The sequence below is a fragment of the Python bivittatus genome, unplaced genomic scaffold (assembly GCF_059951505.1).
Source record: "Python bivittatus isolate LINGU-HERP-01145 unplaced genomic scaffold, Pbiv_v1 ctg000480_np1212, whole genome shotgun sequence".
NCBI classification, from domain to species: domain Eukaryota; kingdom Metazoa; phylum Chordata; class Lepidosauria; order Squamata; family Pythonidae; genus Python; species Python bivittatus.
The window spans coordinates 59,171,720-59,197,107 of record NW_028277075.1 but is presented as its reverse complement, the minus strand read 5'-3'; the positions used below and the strand labels follow the sequence as shown (position 1 = coordinate 59,197,107).

Here is a 25,388-nt window from a genome sequence, read left to right as displayed (position 1 = left end):
TCTGCATTGCAGCTTAAGAGTACTCTGCAAATAAGTCCTCTTCCATTTGTATATTTCTTTCTGGGTCAGAAGTTGCAGACATAAAGCATAAATCACATATTGGAGCAAGTTTCTGATTTATTCCATTGCCTTCCTTTCAGGGGTGCATGTTTGGGTATCCATCTGCACTGGTGATTGTTACTGTACATATATCTGACTTTTGAAAGTACAGTTGGAATCATATTGTGGCAATCAATAAAAGAAAACCAACCAGGAAAAAGATCTAGACTCCACAAACATTAGCTATTTTGGGATGGGGTGGGCGGTAATTCAAAGAACAGAAATTTAGTACTTTTTGGCACTTATATGAAATTATATAAAGCCCAGTGTGTTTGGGAAATGGTCCATTTATAACTTAATAAGAAAGAGCAACTCTACACCAGCTCCCACATGACATGGATTATTCTCAGCTGTACTAGTTGGAAGTGAACCAATACTGTAAAGTCTCAGGCCTGGAGTGAGTGATAGTGAAGAGAGAAGAGACAGTGAGGAGGAGGACAATTTTTACTCCCACAGTCCGTATCCTTTGTAGCTTTCTTCCTTTGCCTCCAGGTATCTCTTTGCTCTTTGTTTCTTGTGCTTCAGTGATAGAGACTTTATTTGAGGAGTTCCTTCCCCACCCAAAAAAACTGTTGTGTGGGGTTGACAGTCTGTATAAGTCACCCTGAAGATTCACTCATCCTCCACTTCACCTTCCACTTTGATTTATAATCTTTTAGCATACATGATACAAAAAAGAGTGACACAATGTTATAACACTGACAGTGAGAAATGTTCATAATCCCACTCTTCAAATCTAATATTTTTAGGTAATGCTCTTCATTCATGAAAGCCCTTGGTCTGCAGCACCAGGGAAACACCTTGGAGATTCATAAGACAACTGAAACCATTCTACTGATGACTAATCCCCTGAGAGATGTAATAACTCAATTATCCATTCCAACAATTGAATTTTGTATTGATTAGTTTAACATTTCCCCAGTGGCACTCAAATCCAGGAGGTGGCTTTAAAAATATCTTTTTACAGGGTATGTAGAAGTTGAAAGGGAATGTTAAAACCTCATGCCTTTGTCTCTTTCTGTCCTGTGGGGATACTTTGCCAATTCAAGTACCCAGCAGTCTCAGTCTGAGCACCATTCTAGTTGTTAGAATGGTGCTTAGTTGTTTACTGAAGAGTAACCAAATTCTGCAGTTTAGGATTTGGTTCTCATTTTGTTTGTGTGCACATCTATGTGCGCAAGTGAATGAGGGAGAAAGAAATCAGCATAGCAGGAGGAAGAGATGGCTGAGCATTAATTTCATAGTTTTTCCAGCTACCTTTCAGTTTATCCAGTTTAACTTTTCTATGGTGCTTTCTTCCATCTGCTGGTTACTCAATCCTTAAGTCTTGATTCCTCTTTCTATTCTTTTCCACTATTCTCTCAACCTTTTTTCCTTCTTAACCCTGCTCTTCTGCCATTGCATCTTGGCAACATGCTTCAATGGAAGTTTAGCCACTGTTCACTGAAGATTATGAGATTTGTTGCCCAACCATCAGAAAGTCAAATTGTGATGCAACTTCCAAGCAATTTTCTTCCTTCCCTGTAGTCCTGTTAAACTGTGAAGGGGGTATATAGTTATAATTTATGTCATTGTAAACTTTTCTTGTTTAATTGGCACTGAGAAATAACCACTAGGAATTATTGGAAGTGGAGGGGTGGATTGCTAAGAGCTGAATTAAGGACACTGCTGTTTGCAGTGCCAACACTGTATTATAAAGCAGATTTACCATAATTTGATATGTATATTTATCAGTAGTTTTGATTACAGTAGTTATGCTTTACTGCTGGGCAATTACTGCGTGCTTATCAATACCTTTGACTATAGCACTCAAAATTGTTAAGGACTGCCTCCATTCTCCTCCAGTCTGACACCCTTGGGACTTAATGAAAAGAATTTGTAAACAGATAAAAGAAAATATTCCTTTATACATTGTGTGGTATTGCCCCTGAGATTGGATTTCTTTGCAAAAAGGATTAGATTACCAGAGATATAATTGCTGTAGATCATCTCCAATATGAGAGGCAGTATGCCTTTCAATACCAAGCTTATTTTTATCATAAATATAATGTATTATCTTCCAAAATTGTGTATTCCAAGTGCATTATCCTGTTTGGTATTTTTGTTTACTATTATATTACCACTTGTTTTGCAGGTTGCATGTGGTTCAGAGCACAATCTAGCAATAGTTGGTAAGTAGCATTATTTTTTGTTAAATGCTCTTAAGTCCACTTTTGGTTGTATGCCAACTGTATGCCGAGATTTAGAATGTATGCCAAGGTATGTATTCTACAACCAAGATAAAAATTGCAGTCACAAAATGAATATTGTTCTTTATGTATATCATCTTAAGCATGAACATTGGAATTGTTGGTGAAATTCTAACTCTAACAAAACTTGGGTTGCAAATCTCAAATAATACCATTAATAACTTCTCACACACACACACAAATCTGTTGTTTCCAATACATGCAATTACAGTGATTCCCCACTTAATGCTCTAATAGTGGGGAGATCTTTTCACCCAGCACAGAGCATTTGTGTACAGCAAGGAAGCACAGCATGCCCTTGTATTACTTTTATCAATTATACATGATAAATTCTGCCTTGACTAAGACTACATTGTATGAGCTTCCTGAAAGATCAGCATGGTAGCATGTTAACAACCCCTTCTTCTTTCTCCTTGCTGTCCTAATCATATCCATAGTTTGCTTAAAGGGTACTTAGCAGGAATTCTTCCTAACAACCACATATTAAGTCTAGCATTTATATCACTATGCCACTGAGATTTATTTGCTTGAGTAAGAGATATAACTATTCAATTAGCTTGTTGTCAAAGTCCTTGTTCAGTTGTATTACAATAACACATTCTGATTTAGGCAACAGCTAAATTTGATTGTACAAATGAAAACTGAGCAAAACACAGTAATAACAAATAGGTGAGAAATATCAGCACAAAATAAAACATAACTAGAAGGCAGTTATGTCAGGAAGAATCAATATAGATACAGGGGATTTTAGCTGATAAGCAGAGTTAAACAAATATAAATGTGCAGCATTAATATGTATGTTTGCTAACTCCAATGAGTAAAAGAAAATAAATTCTCTAGAGAAAAAAAAATGGATTTTTGCACAATGTCATTGTTTTGTAGTGAATGCCAAGTCAACAAAGTCTTTGGAATTTTTGCCAAGCCACAATTTACAATGAAAAATGCACATTTTAAATTTAATGTATTTTATGTAGATGCAGGATCTAACAATAAACTATCTTCATACTTACTCTGCTTCCATACTCAGTGAGATTCTCTCACAGAGTGAGGCTTTACTAGTCACACAATAATTTTCCCTTTAAGAATGTAAGAGTTTTATTATAACTTAGCATTTTATGGTTGAGTAGATTATCTTTTGCTTTGGGGTAAAATGCCTGTTTATTTATTTTTCAAATTAATATATGCTGTCCGTCTCTCTGTACAAGTAACTCTAGGCGGCATTACAAGTAAAAAACTATAAAATCTTAGAAAAAGTATATAGGTTAAAAACTACAAAAGGTTAAAATGAAAACTAAACGTTAAAACTACAGTACAAACTAAAAAAAAAAAACACTATTGCATTCTTTTTGAACACAGAACAAATCCCTGAAACCTGAAATACGTGGAACATAGTAATGTTAAGTGTAATTAATGTACATTAAAAAGAAATGTTGTATATTTAGTACTTGCCCCAGCATCATTCACTTGCTGTAGCTGTCAGCATGCCAAGTGTGGCATAGAGATACTTTAATACTTTTTAGCTTAAGAATGATACCTATGTATTTATTGCCTACTTGCTTGTTTGCTTGTATTTTCTCCAGGAACCTGAGGCAATGTACATAGATCTCCCCTACCTTGTTTTACCATACTTCAATCCTGGGGAGTAGGTTTTAATGAGAGAGAGCGATTAGTTACCTAGTGGCTGAAGAGTGGTTAGAAAGGTTCTTTAGTGCCTTTGTCAATTTCTTCTGATATTGCGTGGGCTCAGTTTGCAAAAATACTGTAAACTGGGTTTGGTGGGTTTGGGCTGTTTGCCCATCGACCTCTGGCTTTCAATCATTATCATCTCCCAATTTTTCAGTGGCGGAGCAATGAGAATATATCACTGTCAGCTAGTTATAAGAGATAGGCCAATTGCTGGTTTTCCCTCTGTAGCAAACATTTTGTGCTGTCCATCATTTGTGAGTGGGATGATCTTACTGTCACATAGTTGAATCCACATTTTCTGATGTTGATGGAAATTGCTGAGGAGTTTGATCATGATAGATTAAATTGTGTGCTTTGGCCTGTTATACAGTGCTTCCCTGCATTCACCTACCCTGAAATGATGAGATCCTCATATGGAGGCTTATTTAAAAATATGTATAACATAAAAAATGGGATGGAGAAAAGCTGGTCTACCCTCTGATAACACTACTTCTCAAGGCCATCTGAGAAAGTTTGATTTGCTAGAATTGAGATCACAAAGCTACCATCAAATGCATTTTAGACTTGTCTGAACCCAATGGACTACTGGATTCTGAGATCATCCTTAAATTTATTCAATGGTGACTTCATGTCTTGTATGAATCTAGCCATTGTAGTATAGGCAGTGTAGCATCAGTAAGAAAATAATGGCTTGGCATAGTGTGAATACAGTTCAGTGATTAAATGCATAATCAACTTACAGAATTCACTGTCCTGATGACCAGTAGTTACAGTCAAATATTATATGGTCTAAATAACTGTTTCCCAACCCTAACAATTTTGAGATGTGTAGACTTCAGATCCCAGAATTCCACAGCTAGCGTGGCCATTGAAGTCCACGCATCTAGAAGTTGCCAGCGTTGGGAAACTCTGATCTAAATTGTATAGTTCTACCCTTGAGTGCAGGTTCCTCCAGTAATCTGGACTGCTGTTAAAGAAAATCTTTTTAACTGCAGTTTATAGATAGGTTAGAATGAGGCTTGGGTGTGGCAAAACATTTTTTTTTAATCCAGGAAATTACAAACAATGCCTTCATGTGTTGCTTATCATGTACAGTAAGAAAACAACATGAGTACAAATGGTTCTGCCCCAAACTAACTATAGTTTATTCATGGATCATGTGCAAATCACACTAAACACAAAACAACCTACATTATGACTTAATGTGAGATGTAAAGTGTAAGTGCATAGTTACTCCTCTGATTTTTGTTTATGGTAATATAAACAGATGACATCCCAACCTTGACCGAGACCACCATGAACAGATAGAAGGCTGCTTCTCTTCCCACTTGCTTTGCCAAATTTTCTACACAAGGTTTTAAAAGACAACTCTCTGTTGTCACCAGCTGAGGTTTTTCTTTTTCAGACTTTATGTGTTTAAACCCTTGGGGAGAGATTTTGCAGAAAGTGGCTGGGATGAAGGTATAAACTGCTTATGCATTTTATATATAGATCAGAATTGGACCCTACCTGGTTAAAGCACCTCTTTTAAATATATAGCAAGCATCATGTTATTTATCCCTCTTGGTGGCTAGCGGAACATCAGTGGCAATTTTTCCTGGGATAGAAGCATAAACAAATTTTGTCACGAATCCTGCTTTGTGGGTGTTTTGCTTCTGGCTCTTCTGCAGAGGCTTCCTATCCTATAAATAATCATATCAGCACACTTAAGATTTTTAGCCATTCTTTTTCTGGATATTTCATTTTTTAAAAATGACCTTTAAAAAAACCTGTCTGGCAGCTGTGAGGCGCAGGATAATGGACTAGATTGATTGTTGATCTGTTCTAATACATTTCTTATGTGATTCTAGGGTACGATTAGGCTAATAAATTACTACAATTCACAACTTGCCTAACAAACACCCTGTAACAAATGCAAAACTTATTAAAAATATGAAGATTAAATAAAAGGCAAGAATGTAACTCAGGCCTCCTAAAATAGAAATGTAAGTAAAACAGAAATATATTGGAAATATATTTGATGGAAGCTGTGGAAAATGTTTTTTTAAAATTAGAATAAATACAAAATATATTTTTACTCCCTTCTATTTAATAATAAATGTCATAATAATTGACATTGTAATGCAAGTTTAGGTTCCATATTTCTTAAATGATTAATAATAGACTATTATGTATTAAAAGGTAAAGACAACAAAATAGGCTAGATCACTAAAATAATTTTTGATCTACATATTTCTGGCAAGACAAATACTGTTTTGAATACACATGTAAAAGGCATGCCAGTGTCAAAAAGAAAGAAACATATAAAGACACATAAGTGATAATGCAATCATTAGTAGCTATATGCAAACTCTAGGTATTTCTGTATCCTTTTGCTGGGATCTGTATATGTGTCAACATGGAAAATAGCCATTGTTTAGTTAAGTTTCTCATCCTTGCATCTCAAAATGTGTGGTGTGAGAAAATCCCTATATTCAACTTGATCTGTGTGTTTCTTGGCACTTGATAGAGTTTATAGTTCCAAGAGATTCTGGACTTAAATATTCTGTTACTGCTTTGCTAGAAAGGATAAAAAATTCTGGAGATTGAAAGCTTTGTATCTACAACCCATATACTGCAGGATAGGTCTAGAAGAGAAAGGAATTCAACAGTACCTCTCAGGTTAATATGCTTCCAGCATATAATCAACAATTTATAGTCTATTCAGGATAATAATTTATTTCCATTGATTCTCACATCAATAGAACCCTTCGTCTAAAATAGCTACTTGCCAGCAGTAACTCAGATTAGCAACAAATACTGTATCCCAAGTCTGCCTCTGTATCCATATATGCATATAGACAGAACTTTTAAGAATATATTTACACTGAAGAAATCAGATGTAACCTGGTTTTCAGTAAAACTACAGCTGTTTTGATGTTAACCAGTTGGGATCACAAATGATCTAGAAGTTAAATTCTATCCCTCTCAGCTTGAACAGAACTAATGATTTTATGGAGGTGTTAAATAACTGGGCAATGTTAAAATGTTACCTTATTAAACACTGCCAGCATGAGGAGATCACTTATAATATCTTTTGTATACATTTATGCTTTAACATAGTACTCACAGACAATATTATTTGCATTTTATATTCATCTAACTAGGCTGCTTAACTTTTTTCTCTCTCTAAACTTATATATGGTTATTTACCATTTGAGATTAATACTTCACACATTTGATTAAAAGGGCAGTTTCTAGTCCAGATAAATATGGTCAGCCTTCTGGTTGATTTTACTGGAACCACTGAACATACAGTTATCCCCATGGAAAACTGAATTGGACTAACATTTACTGCAATTGAACTTTCACTTTAGATTATCCCTTCACTGTTCCTTTCTGTGCCCACATTATTCCCCCCCCGAAGGTACATCTAATGTTTATTAATACCAGTTTGATTTTTCCGTTAGAGAATTAGGTCTGATGAGCCCTGTTTTGGTTTTTTGCTTCTCTACTAACCATATGAGACAGAAAAGTCAGATGGATTTATACTGTACAAAAAATATAATCTGTTTGCAGACTGTACCAGGTTTTTCTTAGAAAGTATTTCTTTGAAAATGGAAATAAATTGACTTTTATAAAGTCCAAATGTAGCTGGGATACTGTAGGGCTGATGGTGTATAAAAGAAATAGCGGCCTGTGGAAAAATGAAACATTTGAACCTACAGCATGCTCTAATTCACCATTACAAATACTGAATTTATCTTGAACAAAAATAAGTTAAAATTAGAAGGAATGAATGAGAAAATGATTATAAGCCTGGACTGTAATTCTATTTCTCTGAAAAGTTATTAGAATGCAATCTAACAATTGATGTATCTTGAAATGGTTTTCACAATTCATGCTGCAGTAGAAAATAACAGTAACTATTGTTAATATTACCTCATATTACTTCTTCTGGATTTCAAGTCAGGTAATCTCTCAAATTCATGATGGTAATTCATCTACTAAATATCTGGACATCTAGTTTGATGAATTGGAAGAAGTGGGAAAGGGAGAATGAGTAACCTAGACAATCTATAATGACACAGACAGTGAGAAATGTTCTTGAACCCAATGGGCCATAATAAAAATTTCAGAAAGTAATTTAGATAATTAATTGACATGTATTTTAGAAAATTGCCATACATTCAGCTGGGATAAATATTAAAGATCTAGATCTATGCTCCACACATCAATGCTTGGGGAGAAGAAAAGAAAATCTGTTTAAAGTATGTGCACAGGTCAGAAACCACAGTAGGGAAACAGGGTGAGCTGGTGGGGAGGAATGGAATTTAGCAGGGTGGGTGGGTGGGGGGAGGAACACTTCAGGAATGTATCATGTATGCCATGTGAGTGAGCCAGACATTATTACTTTGTAGTTGTTACTTCTGAGGAATTTGAGAGGGTCCTCCAGACTGTATTGTCAGCCACCTCTTTGTTAGATCCAGGTCCCTCTTGGCTGGTCAAGGCTGTCTGGGAGGTGATCATACAGTGATATCTGCTTTTTTGAGGGAGGGGGTTGAAGGAGGCTGATGGTCTCCCTCCCCAAAAGACCATCGCTGGACTCAATGATTCTGGATAATTTCCATCTAGGCTCCTACCTTCCCTTTTCAGAGAATTTTGTTGAGAAGGTGGTTGGCTTCAGCTCCAGAGGATCCTGAAGGGGACAGATTATCTGGACCCATTTCAGTCGGTTTCAAGCTGGGTCACAGTAGAGAGGCAACATTGGTCACACTTGTCAATGACTTGTGGTGGATCTGCAATGGAGGTTGTGCATTCATCCTTGTGCTCGTTGATTTCTCAGTGGCTTTCAATACAATCAGTCACAGTATCCTTCTGGATCAGCTGCAAGGTCTAGGAGTGGGGGCACCATTTTATGGTAGTTCCCCTTTTTTTATGGTTGGTTTCAGTTGGCTTTTGGGTACAATTCAAGGTGCTGGTTATCACCTATAAAGCCCTTCATGGCATAGGCTCTGCTTATTTGAAGGACCACCTGTCTCCAGTTGTTTCTGTCCATACAATGAGATCAGGCAGAGTCCCATCAATCAAGCAGTGGGACACAGGAAACGTGCCTTCTCTGTGGCAGCACCTGCCCTCTGGAATGATGTCTACCCCCCCCCAACCCTTTGAGAATCTTGATTATATTCAGGAAGCTATTAAAGACCTGGATCCTTTGTAGGATATAGAAGCTATTAAAGGTCCTAAGCTTTGCAGCTGAGTGAAATTTCCCCCTGCTAAATGAGTTTTATGGTTTTATCTTATTTTTGGGGCTGCTCATGATTTATTTTTGTTTTTTGTAGTTTTTTTACTTTTTAATTTCATGCTGTCCAGAGCCATTGGGAGTTGGGTGGCCTATAAATTGTAATAAAAATGACGATGACAATAACAATGATAATAAATATTATTAAATATTAATAATGTGGTATGGTCTCTTATTTTTATGGCTATGTAACATCTCTATCCTGGCTTGTGTCCCATACGCTATTTTATTTTCCTTTAAAGTTTGTTCTGATGTGCCTTATCTGCCACTGAATCCCATTGGACAAGTCTTCAGTCATTTTTATTTCTTTGAGTATAGATGTAACATCTTCCCTTTTTCTGATCATCTGGTCCTCTATTCTCGGCTCTGTGTTAAATCATCTTCCTCAGCTGAGATTGTTCATCCTTGCTTGTCCTCATTTATACCTATAAGAGTTTCAAGATTTTTCTTGACCTCTGATAAATTAATTTCCAAAATGCAATATATACATCTCTTTTATCTTTTTTAAGTACATCTTTTGAAGGTTATTTTTGACTGAAAGAAAATCACAGCCAGTGACAAAGCTTTTATCTTAATTGATTTTAAAAGGCAATTTAGTTAGGGTATGGGAGACTGGACAGTTACATAACCCAGATGGCTGCACAGTTATTACATGTTTATTGTCTACACAAGGGCAGTTTTCAATAATATTTTAAACAACTTTATGACATAGTGGAATTATTACTGGTACCCAGGAAAATGTAAATATGAAGTTGCTGATCTATAGATAATCATTGAAATAGTAGAGCTCTATGGAAGTGTTATAGCATCCATTCCACTATGAAACCAAAAACCCTGAGTAGGTTTAGAACTGCAGAGATCTGATATGAGCAGCAGTATCTGAGAAGCCGCATCCAAGAGTTGAGTTTTTCGCAAATTAGTGCCCTCCAAATATGTTTGGACTGTAATATCCCTAATTTCCAGCCAAGATGGACAGGAGGAAAAGCCAGTACCAAGGCAACAGTCAGATAAGAGGAGCTTGAGCCCAGGCCAAAAAAATAGCTTGAGAAAACATTTCAGACAAGCCCTTCCTTAGTTCACACAAAGATAAAGTGAGGGAGAGGGAAGCACATTCAGACTTGCAAGATTCTGTTACTATAGCTGTTACAATAAAAGTAGTTATGACCTATATGACATTGGTTTCTTAGTCTGGTCTACCTTGTTGGGCTGACAACCTGAGAGATGCCAGGTTGGAAAAGGTTGTGTTAGAATGTATATTTCTATAAATGTTATTGGGCTGCCTCAGAGCTACATCTATTGTTACATGATTTCACTTATGCAGTGGAGCTTTCCTGGTCTCTGGATCATAGCTCTTTGCGAATTTCCCAAAACTGCCAAAAAGGGGTTCCTGACCCTCTCAAATATATTGGAAGAAAGGGAGAATCCAGTCTTCTGGTGGAAGCTGTCCTTAAAATTTTCTCGTTTATAATAATTTCCTGATTGGGTCTCCTCACAGTTTAACTTCTGTCTTCATAGACTAAAAAACTTCAGGTATAAATTGTGAAAATCAGAGCTGGCACATGGTAACCTCAGCTGTGTTCAACATGGCATGGCCCTGAACTCTACTGGCCCAAACTCAAGAAGAGCAGATTGTTTGTTTTCCCTTAGGGCAACCATGATTTGTGCACAATAAACAAAACTGCTGAAATCTACATGGCCTAATTTGAACAGTAAGTAATATTTCTTACCCTTAACCCAATCCTCCATAATTTGACTTGCAACCTATAAAATACATGGTTGAATCCAGATATTACTCACTAGCCAAATTAGACATAGTCATAAGCTGAAATATTCTTATCTCCTTTATTGGGAAGACAGTATAAAACTGGTGCTCTCCAGATATGCTGGCCAAATCATATTATCTCTACCCAGTATGACCATTGGAGTTGTAACCCAACATGTTTGCAGGATACCAAGTTGTATAAGAGATCCATTCATTGTTGATAAATAAGTTTTGTACTGAAATCAAATAATCACTATCAATTTTATTTGCATCTACACAATTAACATGTATAGGGTTGTAGTGTTTGAGTGTTTTTTTTAATGCAATAGATGTTATGTGTTCATGACTTGAACTCAAGGTGTTCAAATGGATCTAAAGAGAATTTATAAAAGGAGGGAGTAGCAACTCAAGATAAGTAAGGAGATAGAAAGGGAGCACCTCACTAACCATGAATGAGCTTATGTCTCAATGCAGATCAGTTGCATTGTCTTGAAGGAGCTTGCAGATGTCATCTTGAGCCTCTTTCTATGAATTTTGAGAAATCATGGAGGACGGATGTAGTGGCAGAAGATTAGATAAGGGCACAAGTTGTTCTTATCTTCAAAAAGGGCCAAAAAAGGACATGGTTAATTAAAGGCTAATTAGCTTGATGCTGATACCAGACAAAGCTCTGGAACAGATTATTAAACAGTGATTATTGGAAAATAATGCATTGCTTGATAAAAGCCAGCATGGATTTATTAACAGTAAATCATGCTAAACAAAACTGGTATTTTTTGATACAGGGACAGGTTTAGTTAACCATAAGATTGTGAGGGACACAGTGCACCTTGATGTCAACAAAGTCTCACATGAAATTATACAGAGAAGATGTCAAAAAGTGGATCAGACTGTGTGCTATCATTACATAGCTACAGACTTGGTTGAACAATCATACCCAACAAGTGTATGTCAGTGGCTCTTATTTGGGCTGGAGGAAAGTGTGGAATGATGTGCATAGGGCTCTGTTCAGAGCTGTATGCCGTTCAACATATTTATAAGTGAGTTGGATGAGGGGTTTGAAAATATGATTCTGAAATTTTCACAAAGATAGATGGGATAGCTTAGAAGACAGTATCTAGATGTAGGAGGTTGCTGACAAGCTGAAGCAGTAGGTAAAAGCCAGCAAGATGAATTTCAACAGGGGCAAATGCAAAGTCCTACATTTGGATAGGAAAGAACAAGAATGGGGAGTACATACTGGACAGCAGCACATATGAAAAGGATCTAGATGCTTCTGGAACATAAGCTGGACATGAGTCACAGTAGGATGGGCGGTGGGTGGATATGGGTCATTTCCTCATGAGATGGGTGGTGTCTAAATTTGAAATATAAATAAAATATAAATAAAATGATTCAGTTGCAAAAAATAAAACTAAATTCTAGTCTGCAAGTATAGTGTCAAGATCAGGATAGTCTGCAAGTATAGTGTCAAGATCAGGATAAGTCCTTGTTCTTCTTTATTCTATGTTGATCAGACTGCACTTAGCATATTGCATCCAGTTTTGGATACTGCATTTTAGGAAGGAGATTGACCAGCGAAGAGCAATCCAGATGATAAAAGGCCTGGAAGGAAAAACTTAGTTGAATAGTTGGAGGTTTGCCATATGTTTAGTCTGGAAAAAAAAGGGGGCAGGGAGACATGATTACTGTCCTGAAGTGTCTGAAAGGCTGTCATGTAGAAGATGATGCAGAATTGTTCATAGCTGTTCAAGAAGATAAGAGAGGGAACAAAGGGTTTAAATTACAGGAAAGTAGATTTTGGTTAGACATCAGGAATATTTTCATAACGATAAGAGTCATACATCAATAAAATTGTTTCAGAAGGTGGAGGACTCTTCTTCACTGAAGGTGTTTAAACCGAGGCCAATAGTCGCCTGTTGGAAATGTTGAAATATTGATTTCCTGCACTTGGCAGGGAATTAGACTACCTATTTCCAAAGTCCCTTCCAATACTTACATCCTGTGATTCTGTGCAAGATTTTAATATGGTGAGATCAAATTTAGATTCTAAATAAATATCTATATGAAATACTCTGAAAGGGTGTTGCTGAAACTACGCTTGCTAGTCCTATGCTTTGAATGCCTGCTTATTGCTGAACATCAGTCACATCTGTCTGGCAGAGAATGTGTTAACTTTATTAAAGCTCTGTGTGTAGGCACCTCAGTAAGATGCACTGGGCAATGAAGCAGCAGAATTCAATTTGCAATAGTGACCTAAGAAGGGCTATTTTTAGTAAAAAGAAATAGGTCAGGGGATATATAGTCATACAAACTGATAAATGAAAAGCCTCCCCCTGCCTCCCAGGGACTTGTTTACTTGTATAACAAGACAGCTCCAAGGTGGAGAAACCAAATTATGTATTATTGCATGATCAGTCCTTGAATCTTCCATTGTGAAATCATTGTTGAAAAAAAGCAGTGTATTCTCATTCTCAAATGTAGAACAAAACAGATACTTGGGAAGTAGTTGCTCTGGAATTTCACAGTGTTAAAACAATGGAATTCTAAATAATACTTTTGCATTTGTAAAGCTTGTTTAAAATATCAGTTTAGATGTACTAAGCACAAGTTGGCAGAGCTCAGTTTTCATTGCTGGGATTGTTTCCCCCCCCCCTTTCTTTTTAGTTCCTTTTATTTTTTTTGGATCATGAAGGCCAGATTTCCATTTATTGCATGTGAAAAAAATAAAATAGAGGTTTGTTGCTGGTTTGACATTTTCAGATTTTCATTTCATTTTCATTTATACATAAGTCTTTTAAAAAAAAATCTGTATTCACATATCTTACATATTTTGGCCAGTATTATAAGCAGATGGTATAAAAATCATGGCTTAGCATATAAAGATAGATCAGCATTATGAAATACATAGAAAATTCTGTAAATTTTCACACTTTTGTTGAAAACCAGTATAACAACTTGTGTTGTTACCAGACCAGCCTTTCCTATATTTAATTTTTTAATAAGTACAAAATACAGATATTAACTTCAATACATTATGATTATTACACTACAATGTACAATGCGATACTGCTCCAAGGTATAAAGTAAGAAAAGGAAAGAATGTGGAGAAGTACAAATTATTCCTAGATACTATGTAATTGAAAAGAAAACATTAGATTAGATCATATAACATTCCTACTTTTTTTTCAATGTGAAAAAGGAGCCAATTCTAATTTAGACAAAATATAGCTAGCAATGTTTTCAGTGATCTGCTTGTTGTAGACAACTGTGGAACATCATAGCAGTGATAGATTTAGTGTAAAAGTGCTGTTACCCGTGTTTTCTATAGAACTTCAGGAAAGCGACTCAGGCAGACACCTCCTTAATCCACATGAGTATAAAGCAGGGGGGAGTTCTTACAGTCAGACTTACCAGTTTCTGTAATTATAGCCAATATTAATAAAGGTAGTTTTAGCCTTCTTGTAGAGTTCATTTCTTGGTTTGGTTAGTGGGGCTTGACATCACCTCTCTTAGGTGTGAGATGGGGGAGGGGGTGGATCCTAGCCTAGCCTGTTGAATGTGAGTTGTGTTGGCCTGGATATGAGAGGGGTGGCTAGAGGGATAGTGTGGAGAAGGGTTAGGAAGAGCTGCCCAAGCTGTAGGCACTGAATTAGCATTAGCTGGGATTTTAGCATTAGTGCTGGGATTTTGTTTATCTGCCCCACCTTTGATGGGATGGTTGGAGAATTTGGGATGGAACACTTTGGCTTGGGGATAGGATGCCAAGGAATGGGGGAGGGGGCTGGATGATGCAAGGAAGGAGAGGGCAGGCAGGAACATTGAGGTGGGTATGGGGAAGGTATGATGGAAGGAGGGGTCAGCTGCTCTTGGGGAAGTTGGCCTTGTTGCCTAATATTGATATCACACTCCAGCCCCCTATGTTTAGCCCCAAGAACTGGTCTCTGGAACTCTGGAGGCTCCAGCATCTGGTTGCTGCTATTTAATGCAAGGTTGGCCTGATTTAATACTGGATGAGAGGGCTGACCTGGTATACATTACTGAAATTTGGTTGGGCATGGTGTGGGGGGGTTCCCTGTCAGAAACGTGCCCTTCTGGGTTTCAAGTGTGACACCAGCTGAAACTCCAGGGTAGGGGTGTGTGTGGCTATTGTCATCCAGGAATCCCTAGTGGCTTTCAGGGGTGTGGCCTCAGATACAGCCAGATGTAAGACCTTATTTGTGAAATTGGGCCTTAAGGATAATCTGGGACTGAGGACTATCTGGGACTATCTGAGGCATAGTGGTGTCCCTGCCTGAGCTCTTTGACTCTGTGGCTCAGTTGGTGGTGGAGTTCCCCAGACTTATGTCTCTGAGGGATCTACCTTCTCTGGGCCCACAGAGGCAGCTAGGAGTTCATGGCCACCATGGACTTGATCCTACTTATTGAGGGCCCAACTGAAAGCAGAGGTCCCACACTAGATTTTTGTCTTGGGGCAGTGGTGACATGATCTAGGGTTGTGGGGTGTTAACCCCAGTCATGGATAGATCACTCTCCCTTGGCTCTGCAGTTCTCTGTAGCCACCCCCTGCTGCAAGGAAAAAGGGCCTATTCAATTGGCCTGCTGCAGGCAGCTGATAGACTCAGTAGGGTTTCAGAGGATATTTGGGATTATTCTCAAAGCTCTAGTGCACTGTTCAGCCAGGACCTTAGTCACAGCTCAGAATGAGTGTGCAATGAGGGCCATGGATTGGTTCGTGCATGTGTGGACTTTTTGTGATTGTGGATCCGATAGATAGCCCTGGTTTATAGAGAAGCTCTGGGAGATGAAATGATGCAAGAAATGCCTAGAACATTGAAGACAAAGAGTGAATCCAATTTGGCACAGGTGACAGCCTTTCTTAGGACTTACATTGTGGCAATAAGAGTGGCAAAGCGGGCTTACTTCTCCACTCTTACTGTGCCTGCCAATATCTACTCTGTTTCAATTGACTAGATCCCTTCTTGGCAATGAGGAGCTTGAGAAGTTCCTGCAGAGCCAATGTGAGGACTATTCTAGGCATCTGTCAGATAATGTGATTCAGATTCACTCTGTGTTGGACCCTCGCTGGGCAGGTCCTATGAAAGTGATCAAGACATGATCTTGCTTGGTTTTTCGGAAGAGTTTTAGCTAATTAATCCTAAGGAAATGGACAGGGTCCTTGGTGCTGTGAGTTCTGCCACCTATGCCTTGGATCCATGCTCTTCCTGGCTGATTAAGGCCTCCTGTGTTTGGGTCCAAGTGGTGGTGAATACTGCTATGCAGGAGAGGGTTGTTCCACTTGTCTCAAAGGAGGTGGAGGTTGTATCTGACAGTTTTGGACCACGTTCTTTCTTTTTAGGGAAGGTTGTTGAGTGGGTGGTATGGGCTCAGCTTCAAAGAGCCCTGGAGGAAGCAGATTATCTGGATCCATTTCAGTTGGGATTCAACCCAAGTTATAATTGTGAAATGGCACTAGTCATGCTTTTAGATGACTTCTGCAGGGCTCAGGATGAGGGAGGTGCAACTATTCTGTCCCTCCTAGAGCAGCAGCTTTTGATACCATTGACCATGATATCCTTCTGGACTGGCCTAAGGGGCTGGAAATGGACTGTCTGCAGTGGTTCTCCTCCTTCCTCTGTGACTGGTTCCAGTCAAGGCTTATTTATTTACTTAATTTGTACACCGTCCTATTCCCAGCAGTGTTGGTGGCAGGCGGGGGGAGAGATCTAGATGAAGGCCACTTTTATGTGGGGTACCTCAGGACTTGATTCTCTTGCCACTTCTATTTAACATCCACATGAAGACATTGGGTGAGGTAATTTATCGGCATGGAGTATAATACCATCAGTATGCTAATGTTACTCAGTTGTAAGTAACTGCTCATAGTTACTTATGCCTTAATCACTTTCTGATTGGACTATTGCAATGTGCTGTACATGGGGACTGCCCTTGAAGACCACCTGGAAGGTTCAGCTGATCCAGAATGTGGTGGCCAACAGATCTGACATGGTAGGTACACTCCAGGTCCTCTCTATCAAACAATGTCATTGGGTGTGACTTAGAATGCATGCCTTCTCTGTAGTAGTGCTTGCCTTATGGAACAACCTCCTGCTGAGATCTGGAGGGCCCCTACCCCCTTGGCTTTCTGGAACTCCACGAAGACTGTGAAGACCTGGTTCTTTCCCCAGGTGATGGGCCAGGATGTGAACTGAGCCTATTGCATATGCAGTTGGTGTGGGCTTTTTATGGTGCTTGGTTAGAAGATGATGGTTTTTAGTGGAGGACATGTGTATTTCTTAATACTGTTCTGTCTCAGGCCACACACCTGCAAACACATAGAGAAGTTTGCAAACTTTACTGAAAAGTTTGTGAAGCAAATAAACAAGCAGCAAAGGAAATGTGAGTGCAAACGCCCACACGCTAGAGGAAACACATCCCCAAAAGTCCAGTAAGCTTGCCTTGAGAGAGTTCCAAATCCAAAACAGGACGCACAAGAGAGGTCAAAGGAAGTCCGAGGGTCCAAACTTCATAGAAGGGTTGTCAGCCAGTCCAGGTCCAGAGTCAAAGTCACAAGATTTCAAGGTACATGGAGTCTGGGTAAATGAACGGTTGTTTCCAAGGGAGAGGCTTGAGCTCACTGCTCTTCTTAAATAGAAGCAGTATTTGGAAGGGCGAGGTTCCTTTCTTGCAAGGAGCCTTGCAGAGTGCATTTGTTCTGCTCACCTCTCCACATGGCGAGCCCTTGCACTGGGAGGGGCTGGCAGCTCAGACTCCTCATCTTCAGAGACCTTTGGCAGGTGTGTCTCCTGGTTCCAGGCTGCGCAGCCTCCTTTACCTGCAGCTGTTCAGGCAGCAGTTTGCCAGCAACTCTAGAACTGGCTGCTTGTTGACGTTCTCCTTGTCAGAATCCAAGCTGGCTATAAGAAATACAGTATATGCGTTTGATTGTTGTTAGACACCCAGGGTTATAGGGTAGAAATCTGGAATAGATCTTGCTGCAGATTGAGTTGAGATACAGCTCTGAAAAGCCTATAATTAGTCATTGCAAACCAGGCTATAGTTTCAACCCTCAACCTCCCAGCTTCCAGTCACAAAGCTAAGTTTGCTGCACACCTTAGAAACTGTAAAAATTGTTTTGAGAAACTAGATTGTACTGTTTTGAGCAATCTGTAATTGGAATAAGGTGCAATAGAAGCCCTATTCCAATTACAGATTGCTCAAAATTATATAAACTGGGATAGTACTTTTGCCTGTAAGAATTTGATAGCTGCTAGGACCAGAATGGAAACATTTCAAAATGGCTGTACACTGTTTTGTCCTACCGTTGGAGAACCATGTGAGTTACATGCTCCATTTGTGACTTTATATTTGAAGCATTTAATCAGCTCAAGCTGTTGACCATTAATGACCCACTTATGAAACTTTAGTCCATTGGCAAATACTATTATTTTGCTCTTTTGTAAATTAATGTGTAAATGTTTTTCACAGGCAATAACGGAAGACTTCCTGTGGCCGACTAAAATTGTTGATAGCAGCACTGCACTATCAACACAGAGTAGTACTGGAATGTTTAAGTCAGCCGACTTAGGTGCATGGTGCTGCGGTCTATTTTTGGCTAAAGTGTTGAGATAGAGATTGAAAAGCAGAAACCCCAAAATACAGCCTTGTCTTAACACCTTTTTGCACAGGAATTGCGATAGAGAGTATCCCATTCAGATTACTTCTAACTCTTACATAGGTGTAAGTGTGTAATCTGCTGAGAAGTAAAATAGCTATTTGTCAGTATCAGTGTACCTGAGTTTGTCCCAGAGTTTGGTGGATATTGGTGTCAGTTAGGTATTGGAGTAAAATGCTATGATCTTTTGGGCAGCATCCTGCCCTAAATTTTGCTTGTTCCTCACATAAAATAGATTCATTTTTTATCTAGATCAAATCAATTTCTATGATAGGTACCTGTCATAAAGTTTATCTATAATATTTAGCAAACTGATTGGTCTATAATTGCCAGGCTCATTTCTAGTACAGGTAGTCCTTGTTTAGTGACCACAGCTCGGACCCGCAACTTGGTCATTAAGTGAAGTGATTGCTAAGTGAAGCCATGACTGTGCTCACAATCTTACTTCAGCTTTCCTTTGCTTTATAGACCTGCAAAGATCGTAAATGTGAGAATTGGTTGCAAAGTTACTTTTTCATTATCATCATAACTGTCAACAGTTGCTGTCCAAGGCAGTTGCAAAATGAGGACTACCTGTACCTTTTTTTAAAAATGGGAATTATAATAGCCAACCCTCAATTACTGGGTATCACTGCTGTCTTATCAATGTATATGAAGAAAGAAGCCACAATTGGAGCTCACCATTCCACATTTGTCTTAATTAACTCTGGGACCGTATGATTACTTCCTGGTGTCTTCTCAGTCTTTAGCTGTTCTATTAACTTTTTCATCTTAAAAAAAATAAGATTGGGCAATATTGGGCAGCTTCTTTATGTTGTTAATTATTACTATAAATGGCCCTAAAGTGGTGGTTCAACACACTACAAAAGGATGCTCCCAAGCACTCAGCTACCAGTTGCCTAAATATAGCTTCTTTGGACTGCACCCCAATGGTGCCAGCTTAACTGCTGTGTTTCTCTCTTTTTAGATTTTAACACTAGTTTATTTTGTCTTTTTAACCCTAAAAGTTTTTGATTATTGAATTGTGTTTTGCTTCTTGACATTCCTAGTCAGATCTGATCAAAAGGCTGATAAAAAGTACTGTTTACAGCATATAAGGTTAATCAAATTTGTAGTTTGTGGATAAGGGAATTGTACCCCTCCTCTCCAATGATTGATCATCTAACGCTGACAGTGTCAGGTTAGCACTAATGGTCTGAATTTTGGTAGGTTTTAACAGGTCTGTGAAAGCTTTATGACATGCATTCCATCTAATATGTTTATGCCTTTCCTCCCCATTTGCAACAGGGCAGATGTGCTTTTGCCTTGTCTTGTGAAGTCTTTTATTCATTGCAGGCATGCTGATGTTCTCACTGCTGTATTTGTTTGACTACATGATGAGATGGCCATTTCTGTCAAGTGAAGCCTCGAAGTTCAGGGTGATATTGTATGTCAGGGGAAGGGATGAGAGCATTCCTGTCACAAACAATAGCTTTAGAGTATTCACTGGCTTGGGTGACAAAGCATGTAAAATTGACATTGCCTTTGGTTCATCTGGTAGGTTCTGATGCATCTCTGAGTAGATCAGTACCAACAAATTAGTGTCTGTTTTGATTAATGTCCCTACTAGTTCATTGCCTTGAGGTGTTTCTCTGAGTATAAAGATGCTTCCCAAGTGTCCCACATGATCTGGGGATATAAGTAGTCAACACCAACCATAGGCAGATATTCTTAACTTCCCTAGTGCTTATTTCCTATGGTTATCTCCTGTGTGCCTATGTGGAATACGACAGCTAGCTTTATTTGGCTGTAGTGCTAAGCAAATCCTTTGGTTTAATTTCTTTTTTGGTTTAGTATTTTATTTGTTGTGTGCATCATGCCCTTTGAGAATGAAATTTGATAAGTAGCTCACTGGGAAAGCCCTTCTTGGCATGCAAAAGATCCCAGACCCAGACCCTGACATCTCCTGATCAGTCTGGAAAAATTCCTGCATGAAACCCTGAAGAATTGCTGCTACTCAGGGTCAGTAATACTGGGCTATGCTGTCCACTAGTCCAGTTCAGGGTAAGGCAGCTTTCTGGGTTTCTCTGTTCCTCTCTTCTCTTGATTCCTGAACTGTTTACAAAGGGAAGAGGGTAGAGGGAAAAAAAAGCACCTGATATTGTAATACTTGGTTTGGTGCAGGGGGGAAGGCAAAGAATCCATCCTAGCAATTAACTCTACTTCCTATAAACACTGCTAGTGAAAGGATGCTGCAGGTCACTTTGCCTTTACCAAACTGCTGTGACCGAATCCAGCATTTAAAATGAAATGAGAGCAGTGGTGCCTTTGATGGAGCCTTAAAAAAAAATCACCACTGCCTCTGTTTCAGAGGAGACATCCAGTAAAGGATATAATAAAAGCTGCTTCAAAACTAGTTTGTTCCTGTTCTTTAGTTTTCCCCATTGCTTGGCTCCAGAATATTTGCTTTCATATTTTTGCTCAGACCTCATAGAAAAAGCCTCTGACATAAGTACTTGAATCCTAAATGTTCATATACAGGTAGTCCTCGTTTAGCAGCTGCCTCGTTTAGCGACTATTCACAATTATAACGGAGATGAAAAAGTAACTTTATGACCAATCCTTACATTTACAACCATCACAGATCTGTAAAGCACAAGAAAGCTGAAGTAAGATCATAAGCACTGTCACAATTTCAATTAGTGACCGCGTTGCTTAACAACAATGTTGCTGGTCCCAATTGTGGTTGCTAAACAAGGACTACCTGTACATCCCTTGTTAATCTTGCCTCTCCCGCTTTTCTTTTCTTTTCTTTTTGTTGGTTTCCCACACTCAGTATTTGGAACATAAGACTCTGGTCTGCTTTTGTTTTATATAACTCCATGAACACCAATGACATCATATAAACTAATATTTATTTATATTTTACTAGGGTTTTTAGATTGCCTGAAAGGACATTGTCCTCCCAAGCTGCCTTACAAAAGATAATACAGTAAAATTGCAATTCCAGGCTATAGCACAATTTAAAATGCAAAGCTTATACATCAAACATTCCAAAAACAATTGAACAATAGCTACAGTTTACAAACATTTAGCACTGTTCAGTCTAGCAAATGTGAACAGTGCACAATAATGCAAAACCAACAATAGAAATCTATTAATCTTGAATCTGAAATCAGCAGCAGCCATAATAGAATTATCTCAGTTAAAAATAATTTGAAACAAAAAGTTATTCTCTTGGAAGGGAAGGGGCCATGACTGACAATGTCCTATCTGTGATATCCACAGTCTGTTATCTCTGTCAATTTTTTCTCAGCAGTTGATTAGCAAGCAAGGCCTCTGATGCTGATTTTAAGATTAGTGCAGGTTCATATGGCTGTAGTGACATTAAAGGGTTTAGGATTTTAGTGGTCAGTACCAACTCTTTGAACTGAATCAGAAATGGATGCAAAAAGTATAGTATTGATGCTATATGTTCCAACTATTTAACTCCAAAATTAGCTGAACAGTTTCTAAATTGTTTTCCAGTGCAGTCTCATGGAGTGAAAAGTGCAGAAGCCTAATCTGGATATAATTAATGCATGCATGATTTAAGTCAAGACCCACATTTTCTGATCTGTTGTCCAAAACTGTTAATATGTGCTTCTGTCTGCTGTAACCACTTATGCTTCCACAGACTTTAGTCCTGCAATCTGCCATACTGCTCAATTGGTCCTTCAAGAGGAGGAGTGTACTCTGTCCAGACCTTGTTGCATGCCTCTGTCCAGGTGTATTGGCTTTCCTACTCACAGCATTTCTGTCTTGTCTGGATTAAGCTTCAGCTGATTCACCTTCATCAAGCTCAAAACCGCCTCCAGCGACTGGTTTGAGGTGGTAGAATTGGAGTCCTTTTAGACTGATGAGCGGGATAGTTGATGCTTTGAATAAAAAACAAAAATAGTACTTTACTAAAACATACATGAGATTTAGGATGATTTTTCTCTCCCCCCATATAAGCCCTTTGAGATAAGGTAGGAATGTTCAGCTTATCTCCTCCACAAGTCTTGATGGAGGATAGGAATTTGGAACCCTGCTCACTTGTTTTCATTTTTATCCACCACATACTAAGTTGGGCTAAGAGGGTCACTACCTGAGATATGTGCTGTGTGCCCATTGCCAGCCAATCAACTTTGTTCCACCTTGCATATCTAATAAATGCCCTCATTTTGAGGTGGTCCTTAAGCTATTGTCTCATCTGCAATGTCTTCTTCTGAGGACCCCCTCAGGGTCAGACTTGGGAAAAGATTGGGATCCTAGCAAGCTCCATGCATACCCTAAAGGTTTACTCTGTGTCCTCAGAATAAAGCACTGAGGTGTCAGCTGGCTCTGGGCATCTTCCCTTTCTGCTAGCTGAAGTCATGGCTTTTTCCTGACTATAGTTCTTACTCTTCTAAAGTCTGCTGCGGAGGTCAGTAAGAACTATATTTTTGTGACTTGAAATGTAAAAACTTTTGAATTCTACATGGAAATAATACCGGGGGTGGGGGTGGGGGGGGTAACGACATGCTTCATTTAACATGTAGCACCATGTTTATCATCTTGATACTGATTTATATATGTCTGATTTCAAGTCTCAGATAATCTATGCATATTTGAGATAGAGTAAACCTAAGTATTCAACAGTAGTGCAACATGGTGCTTTGGATTTGATTCCAAAAAGGTGCTTCAGAACATAAGAACACAAATATAGCATCTGTCTGTAACTCATTAACCAGACATATTTTTTCCTGGGATTGTGTGGATGTTCTTCACAGTTGTCACACATCAGGAAGTGATGTGGCTACTTTAAAGAGCTGCAGAGTGCCTCTGTGTTCCCACATGCTCCAAAGCATCTTTTTTGGAATTGAGTCCAAATCACTGAATGGCCCTACTAAACTGTAGGCTCAAGGTGTGCCAGATTGATTTTGTATATATTTTTTCAAAAAATATTCAGTAACCTTAACAAATATACTACAATCTTTCTGCTTTGGTGACTTATCGATGTAAAGACCAAGCATGGGATCACCAACTTTCTGCATAACTCTGTATAGAGTTATTCTTTCCCAGAATGACATTATGGGCCTACTAAAAATGTGGAGAACAAAATTCGAGTTTTGGAAAAAGCTTGTCCTGAGACTGTTCATACTACTAATGGGCTTTTCTTTTAATATATCAAAAAGCTTAGCTCACTGAAAATCTTACACTGATTTTGATACCTTTGTCTAAGGAAAAGTAGGGCTGAATTTGAGCATTGTCAACATTGTCCAGATCAATCTATAGAACCTATTGTGCAGTGGAACAGTATTTTGATTAAGATATGAATTTGGGAATCACAGTTGCTGTATACATAACTGGAGACAAGTTTATAGATCTCTGCAGGGACTCTCATCTCTAGCTGTCTTTGCAAAGTGAAAATCTGGAGGAAGGCTTGAATGTGACCCCTTGTTATTAATTTGTACTGGAGGTTGTCATTGTCTTTTCTTTTTTTTTCAGATAACTTAGATAATTTGTTCAGGCCTTTATTTGTCAGTGGTGCTCCACAAAGCATCAGTGTTCCTTCCAGAGAAAAAGAGGCAAGACTGGTCATGCTGCAACAATAAACAATTTCTTACCTGGTTTTTGTTATTTAATATTTTCCAATCATATTTAAAGAAATGATAGCATGGAAATGAAGCAACTTTCACATGTAATTTATATACCTATTTCTGAGAATATAAATCATCATTATTAGCATCATTGTGAACGACTTTGTTTCTATTATTTTAACTCCTTTTTATACATCTGCCATACACTTGAAAAATCTCTAAGTTTCTCTAAATCAAGGTTTAAGATCAGTATTTTTCTTCATTTAATGGATTTAGATCCAAATATACTTGAATACATCTGGCCTGAGGAGTGGTGGGCCTGCCTAGGCGAGCCCAATGACACCCCTGCTTCACAAGCTCTACTGGTTACCAGTATGCTTCTGGATGCTATTCAAGGTGCTGGTTACCACCACCTATAAAGCCCTCCATGGCATGGAGCCCAGTTATCTGAAGGACTACCTGTCTCTGTGGTGTCTGTCAGCAGATAAGAGCTAGCAATGGGCATGCTCTGGATCCCCGGATTAAACAATGTAATCTTTTGGGACCCAGGAAGCAAGCCGCCTCTATTGCAGTACCTGATGTCTGGAATGAGGTTGCCCCGAGATCCAGTTGACTCTCACCCTGATAGTGTTCTTTTAAAAAAAATCTAGAATGGGCTAATCACAAAGTACTTTGCTATTATTGCCAAGCAAACCATACTGATGTGCGCATAATGCCACCAAGAGTTGATATGGATTCAAAGGGATGTTATATATAGAAATTTCCCAGAAAAATGGATTCAGTTAAATAAAAAGGACATGTACTAATGCTCTCTCTGATATGAATATGGAAATTCAGATGAGAGGATTGGGATATGGTGCTCCTGCAACATTTACAGCCACTAGTGTTCTGATTGGTCTGTGACTGTGGATGTGCATAATATATTTTATTTCTGGACAGTAACCAGTAGATATTATTGTCAAGAAGAATACACTCCATTCTGCATTCTGCAAAGAGCCAGCTTGGTGTAATGGCTAAGGCATCAGGTTAGAAACCGGGAGACTATGAGTTCTAG

The 25,388-nt window shown here is 38.6% G+C and overlaps 1 protein-coding gene across 2 annotated transcripts in view; it reads left to right on the top strand.

Annotated features, from left to right (window-relative positions):
• SERGEF (secretion regulating guanine nucleotide exchange factor) overlaps positions 1 to 25,388 on the top strand; it is a 96,526-nt gene that overhangs the window by 43,253 nt on the left and 27,885 nt on the right. Inside the window, exons 10-11 of one of the 2 annotated variants that reach the window (XM_025168193.2) lie at positions 2,234 to 2,270; positions 24,243 to 24,486. In XM_025168193.2, the coding sequence (XP_025023961.1) occupies positions 2,234 to 2,270; positions 24,243 to 24,349 (144 nt within the window). In that variant the 3' untranslated portion in view covers positions 24,350 to 24,486. Of the gene's footprint in view, positions 1 to 2,233; positions 2,271 to 24,242; positions 24,487 to 25,388 lie in introns of those variants that run through there. The other variant, XM_025168192.2, reaches the window with a different exon arrangement.